Below are 20,000 nucleotides of genomic sequence, written 5' to 3'. Positions count from 1 at the left end.
CTTCAATTTGCTAAATATACTTGCACTGTTCAAATAAGATTGGGCATAGATATCTCACACAATAATATCGACATATATTTAAATTGCAAAGAATATTATCAGAAAAATATGCTTTTAAATAAGTGTATGTATGTGTATATATATATATATATATATATATATATATATATATATATATATATATATATATATATATATATATATTGTATATTAAAAAAATATATAATTATTCAGCGCTAAAAGAGTATGAGTAATCTTTTAGTCTTATTTCATATATATATATATATTTTCCCATCCATTAACAAGAATATGTTTATAAGACAAAACTGATTAGGTACTGAATAGTCCCATACAATTTAAACTGGATAGTCTATGGAGCTATAATTGTTCATATAGTTCTTATTCCTGTGTGCCACAAAGTCTGGCAGCCCTTCTGGTAAAGAGAAAGAGGTCCCTCCTGAGTGTCTGAAAAGGTATAGAGGTAGACAGGCACACAGAAGCACCCCTAGTGTAATACGTTCTATATAAATGTACACACAAACAGAAAGTGAAATATCCACACTCATTTGGTTTAAAGGGACATTCAACACCCGCTATAACATAATTTCATGTTGTGTAAACAGAATCCAAAATCCGCCTGCACCACATCCCTGCCTTGTTTCTATATACAACGTCCAAGTAATCCTCATCGTTATAGCTTACCGTACTAACTAAATATGGCTGCCTAACTCCCCCCACCGTTACGTAGGGACCTTCTTTTTGAAAGGATCAGCCAATCATGATCCATTCCTCGGACTGAAAATGAAAGCGTGTTCACGGACCTTAGCGCATGCGTATTAGCACTGATGTTGTCTAGGAGTGAGCAATAGAAGACTCCTACAGCTCTTGTAATTGCGATCGCGCTCGGTTTGTAATAAATGCGCATGCGCAATGACGTAGGAAGAGCGTCATCTGAAAATAACATGAACGTGCCTGAAGGGGATGAGTGATGGGGAAGAAGCATGAATGGGAGGAGTTAGGCGGCCATATTTTGTTAGTACGGTAAGCTATAAACGATGAGGATTACTTGGACGTTGTATATAGAAGCAAGGCAGGGATGTGGTGCAGGCGGATTTTGGATTCTGTTTACACAACATGAAATTGTTATAGCGGGTGTTGAATGTCCCTTTAACCTCACGATATGAGGTATTTAAATAGCACTTGTGTTAGTAGGTGTTCACTCCTGGCTGATTCCTCAATCTGGTATCCTCCCACACTTCTTCTTGAAGAAAGGGATCCCTCATAGGTCTGGAACTTGTCCTGCTTAGTAAGGGGTTAAAAGGAGTGACTGATACAGTTGTAACTGTTATACAGTGAATGAAATATACCAACAACAGTATAAAGTAAAAAACTTAGTGATTTAATATAATGTGTGTACATAAAAAACAAACAGACCCTTAAAGGGACATTACACCCAAAAAAATTCTTTCATGATTTAGAAAGAGAATGCAATTTTAAACATCTTTCTAATCTACTTCTATTATCTAATTTGTTTTATTCCCTTGATATTCTTTGCTGAAAAGCATATCTAGATATGCTCAGTAGCTGCTGATTGGTTGCTGCACATAGATGCCTCATGTGATTGGCTCTCCCATGTGCATTGCTCTTTCTTCAGCAAAGGATATCTAACAAATTAAGCAAATTAGATAATAGAAGTAAATTGGAAAGTTGTTTAAAATTGTATTCTCTATCTGAATCATGAGAGAAAAAATGTGGGTTTAGTGCCCCTTTAAGGGCATAAGTAGACAATATAAAATACTTTGAAAAAGGAGAGCCGTAGTCAGACCTTATGGCAGGATCGTAGCAGTTTGTTACTGTTAGCAACAAACAGGATTTTAAAAATCACGATCCAATAAGGTCTGACTACGGCTGATGAGTGTGCATGCATCTTTAGCAGTCTATGGGCTAGATTACAATTTGAGTGCAATTTATTACTGAGAGAGAGAAGAAAGAAAATGAAGGTTGGCTATTTGTTTAAGCCCTTTGCATAGGCAAAAACCATTGTGGTCAATAATAATCCTTTAAAAAAACTAATCAAATTATTTATGTTCATAGACTTCAATTTGTGAATTTTGTGTAAAAATCCTAAGAAAAAAGGAATTTGATCGACCACCTAGTGATGAAGGGACATTCATGAAAGCTAATATTCTTTAGCAAATAAAGTAAAAATTGTGCTGACTTTTTAAAAACAGAAAAATTCAGCACAGCTCAGTGGAAAATGGCTGAAATAGAAGTGGTGAAATGACTTGCAGGACTTTCTTTTTTTATTGCCGTCATATTCAGATCTGTAATACTAAGCAGTATTGTTTCTTTTCTTATGAAATCCTTCTCTCTTTCTTAAGCCCTCGGATGTGATCCTGCAGTGGACCCCTGTAGAGGAGGATGGAGAATCAACACAGATTGTCTACACTAAGAAAGTGAGTGGTTGTTTCCTATGCACAATGAGGTGATCCAAGGCATTTATCTGGATTTCCTCATTGCCAAATAAAAACTGTGTGTGTGGTGAAAATGTATTTTATTGAAATTATGCAGGAAACCCCCCCACCATATTTAATGCAAAGATTAGAATTCCTTATAAAACTACACTGCACTTAAAAAAACAATGTGGAATTTACACTTGTAAGTAGAGAACCTCAAAGAGGATCATTTAAACATCTGTGATAGGACCTAATGATCTAAAGCTCTCTGCTCAGGCGAGATGATCTAAGAAGTCTCGTCAGTACAACAAGGTCCGTTAAGTATTAGAAACACAAATTTTATCTTGAGAGATGTTTATGTTGCTATGTAGGGTTTGTGATGTGAACGAGAGACTCCTACATTATATGTTTTAAAAAAAATAATCCCAAAGAATTTGTGAGATTTCTCTCCATGCCGGTGAGTTTTTGATCAACGGGCCCATAGTAAGCTGTACAGGAGTGTTCCATGGGCGTAGTGTTCAGGTGTATTCTGTAAACATTTCCCCTTGCAGATCTCGCTGTTTGATCACCCAGACCGAAATGCACAAAGCACTTATTACTCATGCATACAAAATTCTAGACGATTGTAGTTTCTATACGCTGAAAACATAGTAATGCTATTTGTATTGGCTGCAGTATTTAATTTTTAAAGTGTGCCCCTGTTTCCTGCTAACTTGGCTCTCTCCAGCAAATAGAATTTATTTCATCAGTTTAAAAAACAAACGTTTCGGCACTGCATTGTGCCTTTGTCAATGTTACACCACAAAAAGAGTACAAGGACAGAGTGCAACTAAGCACCCAGAATCAGATAACAATATATTTAAAACAAACCCCCTTAAATAGAGGAAATACCCGCTTAACCTTTACCGCCATTCCTGTTTGCACGCTCATTCAATCTCCTAATTCTGACGTCACACTGACACGTTAGCCGTGCCTAGCGTGATGACGCATAGCACAGCGTTGTCTTGACAACGTCAGAAGCATCACGTCGGCGTGTAAGCCGAATACCAAGAGATCACCAGGGGATAAACTGCGCATGTTCAGAAAATCATAGTTTCATGAAGCGCAGCGGTTGCTATAAGCAACCAACGTAAACAAGCAACCTGTTGAGACAAGAGCCGCTCCGGGTGTATCTTAGTATGTGGCTTAGATGGAGGCAATTACAATGTGTTAATTGTCAGATTTCAAACCCAAATGCACAAATCAATTATGTACTAATAATGATCAACAAAATTGCATATTCAGAATTACAGCTCATATGCCTATTGTGTAATGGGGTAAATACATCTTGAAAATAAAATCACATCAGCAAAGATGTTTATAGAATTGGACCAGGGATATATGACAGATATATATGCAGAAGAAATTCATGATCATGTAGTTACTAATAGGACCTGACTCAATTATTTAATAAAAATTAAAAAATTAATAAAAACTAATAGTCAGTCTATGTACCCATCGAACCCATAGGAGTATGGTAGTTATCCAAACAGTGGACATCCAAGGACCCTCAGTAGCAAGTGGGCATTAGCTTAGCAATTAATAAAAAGGGCTAAAGTCCAAGGTGGTGTTGAGTCCTCTTGGGGTCATAGTTCCCAATTTATGTATCCACCTGCTCTCGCATTGGAGTAATTTCTTTCCTCTATCACCACCCCTTGGATTGGGTGGGATATTATCAATTAGCATTGATCTGATACTTGACACCGGATGTTTAAATTGTGCACAGTGTCGTGCCACCGGTTGGTCCGAGTCACCATTCTTCAGAGCTTCACGAATAGCGTGGCGATGATTTGCCATCCTGTCACGGAAGGAAGTTATCGTTTTCCCTATATATACAAGTGAACACGGGCAAGTCAGCATGTAGATAACAAAGGTGCTGGTACAACTAAGACGATGGTTTATTTTAAACAGTTGTTTTTTGTGGGGATGTTGAAAAGTGTCTCCCTTACACATACTGTTGCATGTCGTACAACTCCCACAGGGGAAGCAACCTTTCTTAGATGACTTCAGCCACGTTTCCTTTTTGTAGTGGTCCACAGGATCTGATTTGACAAGGATATCCCTCAAGTTCCTTGCCCTACGATAGACCACCCTTGGCGCGGTCATCTTCTTGGCGCCAAGGGTGGTCTACGACATGCAACAGTATTTGTAAGGGAGACACTTTTCAACATCCCCACAAAAATCAACGGTTTAAAATAAACCATCGTCTTAGTTGTACCAGCACCTTTGTGATCTACATGCTGACTTGCCCGTGTTCACTTGTGTATATATAGGGAAAACGATAACTTCCTTCCGTGACAGGATGGCAAATCATCGCCACGCTATTCGTGAAGCTCTGAAGAATGGTGACTCGGACCAACCGGTGGCACAACACTGTGCACAATTTAAACATTTATGGGTTCGATGGGTACATAGACTGACTATTAGTTTTTATTAATTTTTTAATTTTTATTACGTAATTGAGTCACGTCCTATTAGTAACTACATGATCATGAATTTCTTCTGCATATATATCTGTCATATATCCCTGGTCCAATTCTATAAACATCTTTGCTGATGTGATTTTATTTTCAAGATGTATTTACCCCATTACACAATAGGCATATGAGCTGTAATTCTGAATATGCAATTTTGTTGATCATTATTAGTACATAATTGATTTGTGCATTTGGGTTTGAAATCTGACAATTAACACATTGTAATTGCCTCCATCTAAGCCACATACTAAGATACACCCGGAGCGGCTCTTGTCTCAACAGGTTGCTTGTTTACGTTGGTTGCTTATAGCAACCGCTGCGCTTCATGAAACTATGATTTTCTGAACATGCGCAGTTTATCCCCTGGTGATCTCTTGGTATTCGGCTTACACGCCGACGTGATGCTTCTGACGTTGTCAAGACAACGCTGTGCTATGCGTCCTCACGCTAGGCACGGCTAACGTGTCGGCGTGACGTCAGAATTAGGAGATTGAATGAGCGTGCAAACAGGAATGGCGGTAAAGGTTAAGCGGGTATTTCCTCTATTTAAGGGGGTTTGTTTTAAATGTATTGTTATCTGATTCTGGGTGCTTAGTTGCACTCTGTCCTTGTACTCTTTTTGTGGTGTAACATTGACAAAGGCACAATGCAGTGCCGAAACGTTTGTTTTTTAAACTGATGAAATAAATTCTATTTTTTATTGCAAAGACCAGTGGGCTGCCTGCTTTTTGTGAGAAACTAGTTATGATACTAGCAGTGCACCGTGGCATTACTTATGGTATGATTGTGCAATCCTATCCATGACTTTATGTATGTATGTATGTATGTATGTGTGTAAAAATGTGATTTCTCAACCTGAAGTTAACAGACAAAGGAGTAATCTTCGATCTGGTTTGGGCTTTGCAGGCCTGGAGATTGGCTGGGTTTTTTGTAATCAAGATGTCTGCTGCAATATCCATTTCAATTGTTCTTACTGGGAGAGAGCTCTTAATAGTTACTCTGGACCTAAACTTTTCTGTATGTGATGTTGCAAAGGCCAGTGACTCTCAGGCTTCAGGCATTTGGGTTGTTGAAGCCAGACAACCTATGCCCCAGTGCAGATTATTTTCTGCTGATTAGTTGTGTGCTTTTGTAGACAGGAGGATTTGCCTATTTTATCCTATCACGTTCTAACTGCTGCACTCCTAGGAAACATTGCAGATGGAGTTCTGGTGCTAAGATCATAAATACAGAGGATCTTAATCTACCAGTTGCATAATTTAAAGGGAGATAAAACCCAGTTTCTTTTCATAATCCAGAAAAGCATGCACTTTTGAAACAACTTTCCAGTTTACTTCTGTTATCAAAATTGCTTCCTTCTCTTAATATCCTTAGCTGAAAAGCATACCTAGGTAGGGTTACAAGCAGCAGTGCACTACTTGGAGCTAGCTGCTATTTAGTGGCTGTACATATATCCCTTTTTGTTATTGGCTCACCCGATGTGGTCATCAAGTTTCTTGGTAACACCTTCTGCCTCATGTTGTCTTGATTGCATGCAATATTCCTGATTGATACAAAACAATCAAACCGATACCCGAGTCATAAGAACTCCTTCTGATATATGAATATATATCAAATAGAGCAGACTAAATGGTGCAAAACATATTGAAGAGTATAATATTTAGTATTCTATTCAACAGGTGAGGGGGAGAATATAGTCTTAGGAGGGATTCAGCCTGTACCTCGCTTAAGGCTATCTTGTCCAGGGGATAGTAAGTGATTCAAGCAAGAGCAGATAAAAACTGGATCTACTAACAATAATGTTATTCATGGTAATGCTTATTAAGGATTTGCCCCCTTGCATGAGTAGCTACTTTGATGCTTTATATAGGTAATTTAGAAGCATTATTTCTCTTGCAAGGTGTATCCAGTCCACGGATTCATCCTTACTTGTGGGATATTCTCATTCCCTACAGGAAGTGGCAAAGAGAGCACACAGCAGAGCTGTCCATATAGCTCCCCCTCTGGCTCCGCCCCCCCAGTCATTCTCTTTGCCGCTCTAACAAGTAGCATCTCCACGGGAGGGTTAAGTGAATGTGGTGTTAGATTTGTAGTTTTTATATCTTCATTCAAAAGTTTGTTATTTTTAAATAGTGCCGGTTTGTACTATTTACTATCTGGCAGAAAGTGATGAAGAATTCTGCTGAGAGGAAGATGATTTTAGCATGTTGTAACTAAAATCCATTGCTGTTCCCACACAGAACTGAGGAGTACCAGAAAACTTCAGTTGGGGGGAACAGTTTGCAGGCTTAACTGCTTTGAGGTATGTTTCAGTCATCTTTTTTCTAGTTAAGACAAGATAATGCTAGAAGACTGACAAGATTCCCCATGTGGGAAGGGTAAGCCATGTTCTGAGACTTAGTATAGAACTAGAGGCTTATTTAAGAGGGCTCATTAGACTGGTTATCAATTTTGCAGGGCAATTGATTATTTTATTTGACAAAATACTCTTTATTGACACTTTTAAAGCACTTTGGTGTTTTATTTGGGGTTTTAATCCACATGGCATTATTTTTAGTCACCTAAATGGGGCTCTGAAGGCCCCCACAGCTGTGGAGTGGGAGGGGCCTAATTTCGCGCCTCAGTTGCGCAGTTTATTCTGACAGATTTCCTTACATGCTGCTTCACATGGGTCCAGAGACTGCTTGAGGACTTCAGGAGGCTTGATTTTCTCTGATTCAATCCTTAAGGGAAGGTAGGGCCACAGCAGGCTGCTGTGGCAAGGTGCTGTAGTTTATTAACCGGTTGTTTGCTTTAGGCGGCTCCGGTTTGGGCATTAAAGGGTTAATCAGGCTGAAACTTGCTGTGCAATCACATCGAAGCATTAGGCACATACTGTAAAAATTTCAAGAGATTTGGTTAATTTTTCACCGTTTTGTAAAATTGTGTGCGCTTTTATTATTTAAAGGCACAGTACCATTTATTGCATATTGTATTTTTTGCTTGATAAAGTGTTTTTCCAAGCCTGCTTGTGTATATTACTAATCTGTTAAACATGTCTGACACTAAGGAAAAGCCTTGCTCTATGTGTTCAGAAGCCATGGTGGAACCCCCACTCAAAATGTGTCCCAAGTGCACTAACGTGTCTATACACTTTAAAGATCATATTGTGTCACTTAAAAATATAGCCCTAGATGATTCTTTGACTGAAGGTAATGAGGATAGTCCGCCTTCCTCTCCCCATGTGTCATCACCAGTTACGCCCGCTCAAGCGATACCTAGTACCTCTAGTGCATTGGCACCTATTACATTGCAACAACTGGCGGCAGTCATGGATAATTCCCTTGCGGCCTTTCTATCCAAGCTGCCAGTTTTCCCTAAAAAGCGCAATAGCTCTGTTTTGAGAACAGATGAGGAGCAGTCGGAAGCTTTGGGAGGTTTATCTGATGTACCCTCACAACACTCTGAAGTAGGGGCGAGGGATGTACTGTCTGAGGGAGAAATTTCTGACTTAGGAAAAGTTTCTCAGCGGGCAGAATCAGATTTACTAGCATTTAAATTGGAACACCTCCGCGTACTGCTTAGGGAGGTCTTATCAACTCTGGATGATTGTGGCCCTATGGTGGTCCCAGAGAAATTGTGTAAAATGGACAAATTTCTAGAAGTCCCTGTATACACTGATGCGTTTCCGATCCCTAAGAGGGTGGCGGATATTGTTGATAGGGAATGGGAGAGACCAGGTGTACCTTTTGTCCCCCCCCCCTATCTTTAAGAAAATGTTCCCCATAACTGATCCCAGGCGGGACGTGTGGCAGACGGTCCCTAAGGTAGAGGGGGCAGTTTCAACACTTGCCAAGCGCACAACCATACCAATTGAAGACAGTTGTGCTTTCAAAGATCCTATGGATAAAAAAATTAGAAGGTTTACTAAAGAAAATATTTGTTCAACAAGGTTTCCTTCTCCAACCTATTGCCTGCATTATTCCTGTAACTACTGCAGCGGCTTTTTGGTTTGAGGCGCTGGAGGAGTCGCTCCAGAGGGAGACTTCATATGACGAAGTCATGGATAGAATTAATGCTCTAAAACTGGCTGATTTGGCCCAAGTCATGGTCGGCCGATGTGTCGTCCAAAACAAAATGACTAAATATTCCTTTCAAGGGAAAGACCCTTTTCAGTCCCGAGTTGAAAGAGATTATCTCGGATATCACTGGGGGAAAGGGCCATGCCCTCCCGCAAGATAGGCCTTTTAAGGCTAAAAACAAGCCTAATTTTCGCTCCTTTCGCAACTTCAGGAGCGGTCCTGCTTCAACCTCTGCAACCGCAAAGCAAGAGGGTAACGCTTCACAGCCCAAAGCAACTTGGAAACCTTTGGAGGGCTGGAACAAGGGTAAACAGGCCAAAAAGCCTGCGGTTGATACTAAGACAGCATGAAGGGGTAGCCCCCGATCCGGGACCGGATCTGTTAGGGGGCAGACTCTCTCTCTCTTGGGTCAGGCTTGGGCAAGAGATGTTCCAGATCCCTGGGCATTAGAGATTGTTGCTCAGGGATATCTTCTAGAATTCAAGGACTCTCCTCCAAGGGGAAGGTTCCACATTTCTCGTCTGTCTACAGACCAGACAAAGAAAGAGGCGTTCTTACGCTGTGTAGAAGACCTTCTCAAGATGGGAGTGATATATCCAGTTCCAATTACAGAACTAGGACTGGGTTTTTACTCAAACCTGTTTGTGGTTCCCAAAAAGGAAGGAACTTTCAGGCCAATCCTGGATCTAAAAATTCTAAACAAATTCCTCAGAGTTCCATCCTTCAAGATGGAGACCATTCGGACAATCTTACCCATGATTCAGGAAGGTCAATATATGACTACCGTGTATCTAAAGGATGCGTACCTACATATTCCTATCCACAAAGATCATCATCATCATCAGCTCCTAAGGTTCGCCTTTCTGGACAAGCATTACCAGTTCGTGGCCCTTCCCTTCGGGTTGGCCACCGCTCCCAGAATTTTCACAAAGGTGCTAGGGTCCCTTCTGGCGGTACTAAGACCGCGGGGCATTGCAGTAGCACCTTATCTGGACGACATCTTAATACAGACGTCGTCTTTTCCCAGAGCCAAGGCTCACACGGAGATTGTTCTGGCCTTTCTAAGGTCTCACGGGTGGAAGGTGAACGTCGAAAAAAGTTCTCTGTCCCCGCTCACAAAGGTTCCCTTCCTGGGAACACTAATAGACTCGGTAGAAATGAAAATATTTCTGACGGAGGTCAGAAAATTAAAACTTTTAACTACTTGCCGAGTTCTTCATTCCATTCCTCGGCCATCTGTAGCTCAGTGCATGGAGGTAATCTGATTAATGGTAGCGGCAATGGACGTAGTCCCTTTAGCTCGAATACATCTCAGACCACTGCAACTGTGCATGCTCAAACAGTGGAATGGGGATTATGCAGATTTGTCTCCTCAAATACAACTGGACCAGAAAACCAGAGATTCTCTTCTCTGGTGGTTGTCTCAGGATCACCTGTCTCAGGGAATGAGCTTCCGCAGACCGGAGTGGATTATTGTAACGACCTACGCCAGTCTGTTAGGCTGGGGCGCGGTCTGGGACTCCCAGAAAGCTCAGGGCCTATGGTCTCGGGAAGAGTCTCTTCTTCCGATAAAGATTTTGGAACTGCGAGCGATATTCAACACGCTCCAGGCTTGGCCGCAACTAGCGGCGGCAAAATATATCAGGTTTCAGTCGGACAACATCACGACTGTAGCGTACATCAATCATCAGGGAGGAACAAAGAGTTCCCTAGCGATGAAGGAAGTAACCAAAATAATCAGGTGGGCGGAGGATCGCTCCTGCCATCTATCTGCAATTCACATCCCAGGAGTAGACAACTGGGAGGCGGATTTTCTAAGTCGACAGACTTTTCACCCGGGGGAGTGGGAACTCCACCCGGAGGTTTTTGCTCAGCTGACCCAGCTATGGGGCATTTCAGAATTGGATCTGATGGTGTCCCGTCAGAATACCAAACTTCCTCTTTACGGATCCAGGTCCAGGGACCCCAAGGCGGCATTGATAGATGCTCTAGTAGCGCCTTGGTCCTTCAGTCTGGCTTATGTCTTTCCACAGTTTCCCCTTCTCGCTCGGCTGGTAGCCAGAATCAAACAGGAGAAGACTTCGGTAATTCTGATAGCGCCTGCGTGGCCACGCAGGACTTGGTATGCAGACCTAGTGGACATGTCATCTGTCCCACCGTGGACACTGCCAATGAGGCAGGATCTTCTAATACAGGGTCCATTCAAGCATCCAAATCTAGTTTCTCTACAACTGACTGCTTGGAGATTGAACGCTTAATTCTATCTCAGCGTGGGTTCTCTGAATCAGTTATAGATACTCTGATCCAGGCTAGAAAGCCTGTCACCAGGAAAATTGACCATAAGATATGGCGGAAATATCTTTGTTGGTGTGAATCCAAGGGTTACTCGTGGAGTAAGATTAGGATTCTAAGGATATTGTCTTTTCTCCAAGAAGGATTGGAGAAAGGCTTGTCAGCTAGTTCCTTAAAGGGACAGATATCTGCTCTGTCTATCCTGTTACACAAGCGTCTGGCAGAAGTACCAGACGTTCAATCGTTTGCACAGGCCTTAGTAAGAATCAAGCCTGTCTATAAACCTGTGGCTCCTCCATGGAGTCTTAATTTAGTTCTTCAAGGGGTTCCGTTTGAACCTTTACATTCCATAGATATTAAGTTATTATCTTGGAAAGTTTTTTGTTTTTGGTAGCTATATCTTCTGCTCGAAGAGTTTCAGAATTGTCTGCTTTGCAGTGTAATTCACCCTATCTGGTGTTCCATGCAGATAAGTTTTCTTCCTAAAGTTGTTTCTAACAAGAACATTAACCAGGAAATCATTGTTCCTTCCCTGTGTCCTAATCCAGCTTCTAAGAAGGAACGGCTTTTACACAATCTTGATGTGGTTCGTGCTTTGAAATTCTATTTACAAGCAACTTCTATTTTCAAGCAACTAAGGCTTTCAGACAAACATCATCTTTTGTTTGTTGTCTATTCTGGTAAAAGGAGAGGTCAGAAAGCGACTGCTACCTCTCTTTCCTTCTGGTTGAAAAGCATCATCCGATTGGCTTATGAGACTGCTGGGCAGCAGCCTCCTGAACGAATTACAGCTCATTCCACCAGAGCTGTGGCTTCCACATGGGCTTTCAAGAATGAGGCTTCTGTTGAACAGATTTGTAAGGCAGCGACTTGGTCTTCACTGCATACTTTTGCCAAATTTTACAAATTCGATACTTTTGCTTCTTCGGAGGCTATTTTTGGGAGAAAGGTTTTGCAAGCAGTGGTGCCTTCCGTTTAGGTTACCTGACTTGTTCCCTCCCTTCATCCGTGTCCTAAAGCTTTGGTATTGGTATCCCACAAGTAAGGATGAATCCGTGGACTGGATACACCTTGCAAGAGAAAACAGAATTTATGCTTACCTGATAAATTACTTTCTCCACGGCCCGCCCTGGCAATTAAGTCAGGTCAATATTTCTTGTTTAAACTACAGTCACGACTGCACCCTATGGTTTCTCCTTTTTCTCCTAACCGTCGGTCGAATGACTGGGGGGGGCGGAGCCAGAGGGGAGCTATATGGACAGCTCTGCTGTGTGCTCTCTTTGCCACTTCCTGTCGGGAATGAGAATATCCCACAAGTAAGGATGAATCCGTGGACTTGATACACCGCAAGCGAAAGTAGTTTATCAGGTAAGCATAAATTCTGTTTTTCAGGTGAGGAGACTTACATTTAGTATTACAGATTATTGTAATAGACATTGGATAGTACTAGAGCTGCAACAACTAATCGTCATAATCGATAATAATCGATTATGAAAATAGTTGTCAACGAATCTCATAATTGATTAATCGGTTTGCAATTAGTTGGTCTGTGCACAACACCAGCTGCTTCACTCCAATGAACTCCTGCACATGGTATTGTGTTTTATGGTTATGTCCTTAGCCTAAAGGACGTCTACAGGCATCTACTTTTCACTTTTTCAGGACAGTATAAGTTTACAACTACCCCTGGCTTATGTGTAACCCAGATATAATAGTCATCATTTGGATTGTTTATATTAAATCTGGTGATTTGGAACTATGCTTTGCATGATATAGTGCTGAGCTTGTTGTTTACACCTTGCCCCTAGATTGATGGGAGTTATTTAAATTGATGTGCACTATTATCTGTTTGCACAATTATTAACGGATGCTTGCTATTGCTGATTATATGTACTGTATAAATAAATGTGTAAGGCTTTGTCCTGTTATTGATATACAGTCCTTAGCGCTTTTGATTTTGTTTTTTTATATTTTTAATAAATTGTGATATGTACCAGATTCAACCTTTATAAGTATATATTCGTTATTTTTAGAGCGGACTAGATATTTCCCCTAACCTAATTGCTGGTTATTTACCATTGCATAGAGATATTCAAGATATGTTTATGTTAGGGTTACTTTATTGAGAGGCCCCTTGCCAAGGTAGAAAACACTTAGCATTGGTGAAGAGCTAACAAAGATAAATATCCCACTTTGGTGAAATTGGCAAAACCCTACTTATACACCTCAACAGCATTTTCTCTGCTGCAGGAATTATAGCTGCAAACAGAGAACCAGCCTTAGCCAGAAGATTTTTGCATTTCAATGCAAAGTTTCTGAAAGAGTGAATAACAGAATGTTATTAACAGTGATAGTCTAACTCTTTCTAGTTCTACCTCTTTTCAAACAGTTTGTGGTTTTGTTTTGTTTAATTATAAAACTATGCTCTGCTGCTTAAAAATTGAAGAAATAGTTGTGTTAATGTAAAGTTTTAGTCTGAAGTTTATATTTGTAACACTCATTATGTGGATTTAATTTAAAACATAGAAAACTATTATTGATTCTCTTTTTATCCGATTAGTCGATTAATCGAAAAAATAATCGGCCGATTAATCGATTATGTAAATAATCGTTAGTTGCAGCCCTAGATAGTACACTGTCTCTATATTTGGGAGCAGTAGGAAGGGATCTTTTACTATAGATAGCATCTTTATCTGGTAATAAACATTAACTATTGCAAATTAGGGCATATAAGCACATGGAGTAAAATCTAGAACTATGATGCCAGGGGCTAGGTGGTATGAGGCAGTCAGTAAATGCTTGCATGCTTTATTGAACAAACTAATGAAAAACTTAAAACGTGTCTAGAGGCAATTTCCCAATTTAAAAGTGTATTTAACATTTTTGTAGCCAAACTGATGTAGACTATAAGGACTGGCAGAGCAAGAGTCAAATGTACAGTAATTAGAATGGAAAAAAAAAGGAGCGTGTTAAACTTGGTTATATAACCTTAAGTCCTGAAAGAAAAACAAGTGTTATCTGCATAGCTCAGGTAGGTTCGTTAGTATGAAAACCTAATAAGCTTGGTAGACAAGTGCTGGTATCAGGTCTTTATCGTGTAACCTTCTATGGTCAGTCATGCAACAGATTCAGCCAGGTCTCTCTGCAACTTGTTGATGGTGTACTAGTGTCTTATTGAGACAGTGGCAGTAACACAAATATAACATACTGTTTAGTGAACTAACGTCTCCAAGTTTTTACCCAATTCTGGATTTGAATTTTGTGGCAATCTGAGTGACCTCAAGTGTGAGTAGTGCCATACATAGCTGCTTTGGATCGTTCCAGTTGATAGGAAGGGAAGTAGCTGCGCCGCTATGTCTGTGGGTCTCTAGTGCTCTCGGAGGAAATAGATGAGCTGGCCCAGGTGGCGACCCTCCGGTCTCGATCTTTCCCATCTCCTCGCTATCTACAATATCTGTGTCGTTAAAATTCCAGAGGTCTTGGAGGCCGATCATGTTCCTGCATATTTTTAGTAGGCTTCTACTGTGTAGCATGTGGCTCACTTGTCTACGGGGAAAACTCATCTCGCCTCTTTGATGATTGTGCCGGGTTAATACCAGCGCCTTATGTGCCGCCATTTTGTCCTCCGGTATGTTGCAGCCTTTCGCCTTAGGTGATTTGAGCCGATCGGTGCCTTTAGTTTGCTTCCTCCAAGCCATTTTCATAGTATTGATTCCTTTTGCAGCTGCCTTAGGGCTCCACTCTCCTTGTGAGAACAAGTGCACTCTCTCCATGGCTGCCGGAGGTTGGTCTGCCTGAGGGGGTAGTGTAGGGATAGACTGATATATATCGGAGCGGCCGATATTTGGAATTTCTGAAATATCAGAAACATACCGATATGGAGAAAATCAAAAGAAATTTACTGTACTTCAGGGAAACTATGTAGTTTTAAGTGACACAAACCATCACACAAATCCTCTATAGCACATATAAGCTGGACATAGCATCTAATAATAAATGGCACTGATAAGAGTCCAAGCCCAGGTGTTCCTGGGAGCTCAGTTACCAACTACCATACCACCAATGGCAGGTCTGTAGATGGACTTGCATAAATAAACATATATGATTTATGAAATGGAAAAAGTAATCTAAGTGGCACTTAAAGCTACATCGTTTCCCTGAAGTAGACAGAGCTAAATTACTTTTGATTTGCTCATAGGGGTCAGCAATACATAAAGAGGTTTGCACTAGTGACTTAAATTTAATTTTATATCAGTGTGCAGTTTAAAAGGGATTTATGCAATTTTTCTTTTGGAAAGCCATTTAACAAGTTAATTTTCAATCACTTTATTTGTCCCAGTTTACTTTTAATGTTTAAAATTTTAATAAGCATGTTCAGTTTATACCAGATTTGTGTAGAAATTGTTTTGATTTTTCAAAACTTTAAATGTACAGAATATCGTCCTGAAAGGAGGTCAATAATCTGTATTGGCCCTGAAAAACGATATCCCTAGTGTAGTGTCATCTTGTACAGACACATCGTCCAAGTTTGTAATCTCCTCCTCTGCATGCGCCCTGCTGTAGGAAATAGATTGGCCGCTTGTCAGGTGAATTTGAGCCATCACTGTGTTCAGTTGTTTCTCAAGGCTATGGAAATGCTCCATTAATAGTGACTGAATGTTAGCCTCCCATGTTTCCACAGGCTCCATGATGGAAGAACTGTTTCCGTTGTTCACAACGTCTAACAATCCAGTCTAGGGCTCTAGCTTGGGTGTATGTCATTCATTAAAATGTCTTTCAATGCTGTGTCAGTTCAGACATACTTATCTGGCATTTATATTAGGAGACTTCTAATTTAGTAGTAGATACTTGGCGGATTATTTATCTAAAATGCAAAGCTTCTAGTTTATGCGGACAATCATGGCTGCCGCACGACACCCTGCCCTTTTTAAAGTTTGATGCATGTATTTTTGATTAAGTTGTAAATATTATTTTTTATTGTTGTATGACCATTTTTTACTCTCTGCTGTAAAACCCCCTGTTTTTACCAGGTCTCTCATTACCTGCTGCAAGAATAAAAATGTGGTAATGGAGTTTATAGCCTGAAGAAACTGTTGCTGTTCATAGTTCTCTCTTTTTTTATTTTTTAAAGCATCCTTTTTTTTATATTAGTCACCACAGTGTTTTTGAAGATAAATGCAGCTGGTTTACTGGCTCTCTCTCTCTCACTATTGTCTGCTTTAGTGAGGTGCCCTTTTAGTCGGTTAAGTTGCCTTTTTTTGTAGAGGGGCTGTTTTTGTATATATCAAGAGATCAAAATTGTGATATTCCTGCTACACCTGTAGATTATTCGCTTAACTAATCTTCTACGAATGTGATATTGTGCAATCTGTAAAGCTAAATGTATTAGACAATACAATATTTAATTCTGCAGATTTTCCCTAAATCTATACAACATTTTTTTTAAGTACTTTTTTTGGCCAAAGCATATTATCTCACCTATTCAGATTAAGGGAAATCTCACTGGGGAGTCAAACTCTAATACATTTGTGTATTTGTTGCATTTATAATCTATTATACGGGTTTAAAAATAAATTTGCTACATACACATTAAGCTATGGCTTGGTTGTACTTCTACTGCATTTATCAAAGTAAAACTCCTATGTTCTCTAAGTTTCTCTTAGTGTTGCTTGGATTTCTTTTTCTCAAGGGGTACTCCTGGTGTTGCTTGGGGGTTACTTAAGTTTACATCCTTCCTAAAAATAAAAAAACAGATACATTAATTTTGTATACAATACTAGCTTATGTCTAACTTTAAAGATAATATAGAAATCAACACACAAGTTGTGTGGCTCTTATACAAAATTTCTAAATGAAAAGGGCGGTTGTTGCTTTAAAATAAATAATCTGCTCCAATGCGTTCCTTTGATCTGTCACTGGTTGTTTCATCATGATCCATTGGGAGAAAGCATTGTGCCAGTTACCAGCAAGCTGGGATACTTTAAATACCCTACATGCCAGATTTAGCAATTTCAATGTAAGTGCCATCAAGCTTATTTGTTGTTTACCATGTTCTCTGGAAAGTTAAACCACAGAGGTAAAACCCCATGGTGTTGACCTGTTGTGTAACAAAGGAGAAAAAGAAACCAATAGCTTGAAATTAGCTTTAACCCTTATATTACTAATAATCCACCATATTATTAGTGGATATTAAGTATGGTGCTATGTAGTAAATGTCGATTGTAAACAAGAATTTGAGGAAAGGTTAAGAAAACATAAGCTTCAAAAAAAGACTACACTATCAGCACTCAATGGGTTAAGTGTTAAAGTAAAAAAACTGCATATGTGCATAAGTCTTATATATATATATGGGAACTTAATGGACTCATTAACACATGTGAAAGGGGGGAAATGCAAATTAAAACATAACTTTTAATATACAAATGAAAAATAAAACCACTTTATTAAAAACACACTTGGGGGGGGGCGGAGCCGAGCCAGACACCAGCATGGCCGCACAAATGTGAAGCTCCGTGCAGTTTTCCCTCAAAGGGCTTATTAGCAGGGGAAATCCAGGCTCAGACACGGCAAACGTACTGCATATGTATATAGCAACATCCGGAGGGCAAAGTTATGCTTACTTGGAAGGCAAGTCCCTTAGATGAAAGACCTACAGCTGCCTGTGGGATTCTGGGTGAGATATGCAAATGAGGTTCACAATGACTCACTTTTTTACTTCAAGCCTACTTTTTAATGCAGACTTCCCTTTACGCCATAGCATCACAGCATTACACAGCTTCTAAGCTTAGCTAGGGGGAGTACAGTGATTCAAACCAATCCCAGGACAGCTGTTTTGTGGTTATTGCCACTCATCAGCTGGGAGTAGGTTGAATCACTGCTTGATAAAGTTGTTTTCTGGGGGAAATACAACAGCAATTTAAAATATGGGGAGACGAAAAGTGAGTTTAAAATCCTCCACTAAATCCAAAATGTATTGTGTAAACCATTTACAAAAAAAAGCAAGTCTTCTGACTTGTGTAGATTTGTAAATGGTTTACACAATGAGTTATTTTCTCTACATTGTGTAAACCATGTAGAGAATGGTTTATTTTACACTACAGAATCTTACTGTACATGTTTCTCAATGTCCAATACACTCTTGGAGATTAAAAATACAAACCACAAAATAGTTAAAATAAAATTAGCTACCTGTGCTGTGGTTACATAGTAGAAACGTTTATTTAACACTACAGAATCTTACTGTACATGTTTCTCAATGTCCAATACACTCTTGGAGCATAAAAATTAACACTTATAATCAGGCTAGGTATCGTTACCGGTGTGAAGAGGTGCTTACAAAAAATCCAGGAGAATCCTGTAAGGCCGGTGTCGCTGACGTGGAAAGTAAATCCTGTACACCCACTGGTAAGTTAATCCTTACGCGTTTCTGATGAAGAAGTAACCTTATACTTCGAAACGCGTAAGGATTAACTTACCAGTGGGTGTACAGGATTTTCGTTCCACGTCAGCGACACCAGCCTTACAGGATTCTCCTGTATTTTTTGTAAGTACCTCTTCACACGTGTGTGTGTGTATGTGTGTGTGTGTATATATATATATAGATATAGAGATAGAGATAGAGATAGAGATAGAGATAGATAGATAGATATAGAGATAGATAGATAGATATAGATATAGATAGATAGATATAGATATAGATATATAGATATAGATATAGATATAGATATAGATATAGATATAGATATATAGATATAGATATAGATAGATAGATATAGATATAGATATAGATAGATAGATATAGATAGAGAGTAGTGGAAACGGCACTCCTCAGAACAGCAACAACCTGGTGCACTGCTAAATAAATAAACAATAGCAAGTGGTGAAGGATCCAAACGGATGGGTTCCGTATCCAGCAAAAACTGGCTTATGTTTACCATTGACAAAAGCTCATGTGAGGGCTGAAACGTTTGGTTATTTACACATTAACCCCTTAACGACCGAGGACGTGTAGGGTACGTCCTCAAAAAAAAGTCAGTTAAAGACCAAGGACGTACCCTGCACGTCCTCGGTCTGGAAAGCAGCTGGAAGCGATCCTGCTCGCTTCCAACTGCTTTCCGGTTATTGCAGTGATGCCTCGATATCGAGGCATCCTGCAATAACCTTTTTTAGCCATCCGGTGCAGAGAGAGCCACTCTGTGGCCCTCTCTGCACCGGAGATCGGTGGCTATATTTTGCTGTGCTAGGGTCCCTTCTAGCGGTGCTAAGGCCGAGGGGCATTGCTGTAGCACCTTACCTAGACATTCTAATGCAAGCAAGGGCTCATACAGACATTGTATTAGCCTTTCTCAGGTCTCACGGGTGGAAGGTGAACATAGAAAAGAGTTCCCTGTCCCCGTCCACAAGGGTTCCTTTTCTGGGAACAATAATAGATTCTGTAAAAATGAAAATATTTCTGACAGAGGTCAGAAAGTTAAAGCTTCTAAACGCTTGTCAAGTTCTTCAATCTATTCCTCAGCCTTCCATAGCTCAGTGAATGGAGGTAATAGGATTAATGGTTGCAGCAATGGACGTGGTTCCTTTTGCTCAAATTCATCTAAGACCATTGCAACTGTGCATGCTCAAACAGTGGAATGGGGATTATGCAGACTTGTCTCCCCAGATTCAAGTAGACCAGG

At 40.0% G+C, this 20,000-nt stretch overlaps 1 protein-coding gene across 1 annotated transcript in view; it reads left to right on the top strand.

Annotated features, from left to right (window-relative positions):
* TBC1D17 (TBC1 domain family member 17) overlaps nucleotides 1-20,000 on the top strand; it is a gene marked incomplete in the record, with an annotated part of 286,719 nt that overhangs the window by 38,343 nt on the left and 228,376 nt on the right. Inside the window, 1 exon segment of the mRNA XM_053690831.1 lies at nucleotides 2,382-2,456. Coding sequence (XP_053546806.1) covers nucleotides 2,382-2,456 — 75 coding nt within the window.

This window comes from Bombina bombina, chromosome 8, assembly GCF_027579735.1.
Source record: "Bombina bombina isolate aBomBom1 chromosome 8, aBomBom1.pri, whole genome shotgun sequence".
NCBI classification, from domain to species: domain Eukaryota; kingdom Metazoa; phylum Chordata; class Amphibia; order Anura; family Bombinatoridae; genus Bombina; species Bombina bombina.
Note: the sequence above shows the minus strand (reverse complement) of the source record. Positions and strands in the feature narration are given on the sequence as shown.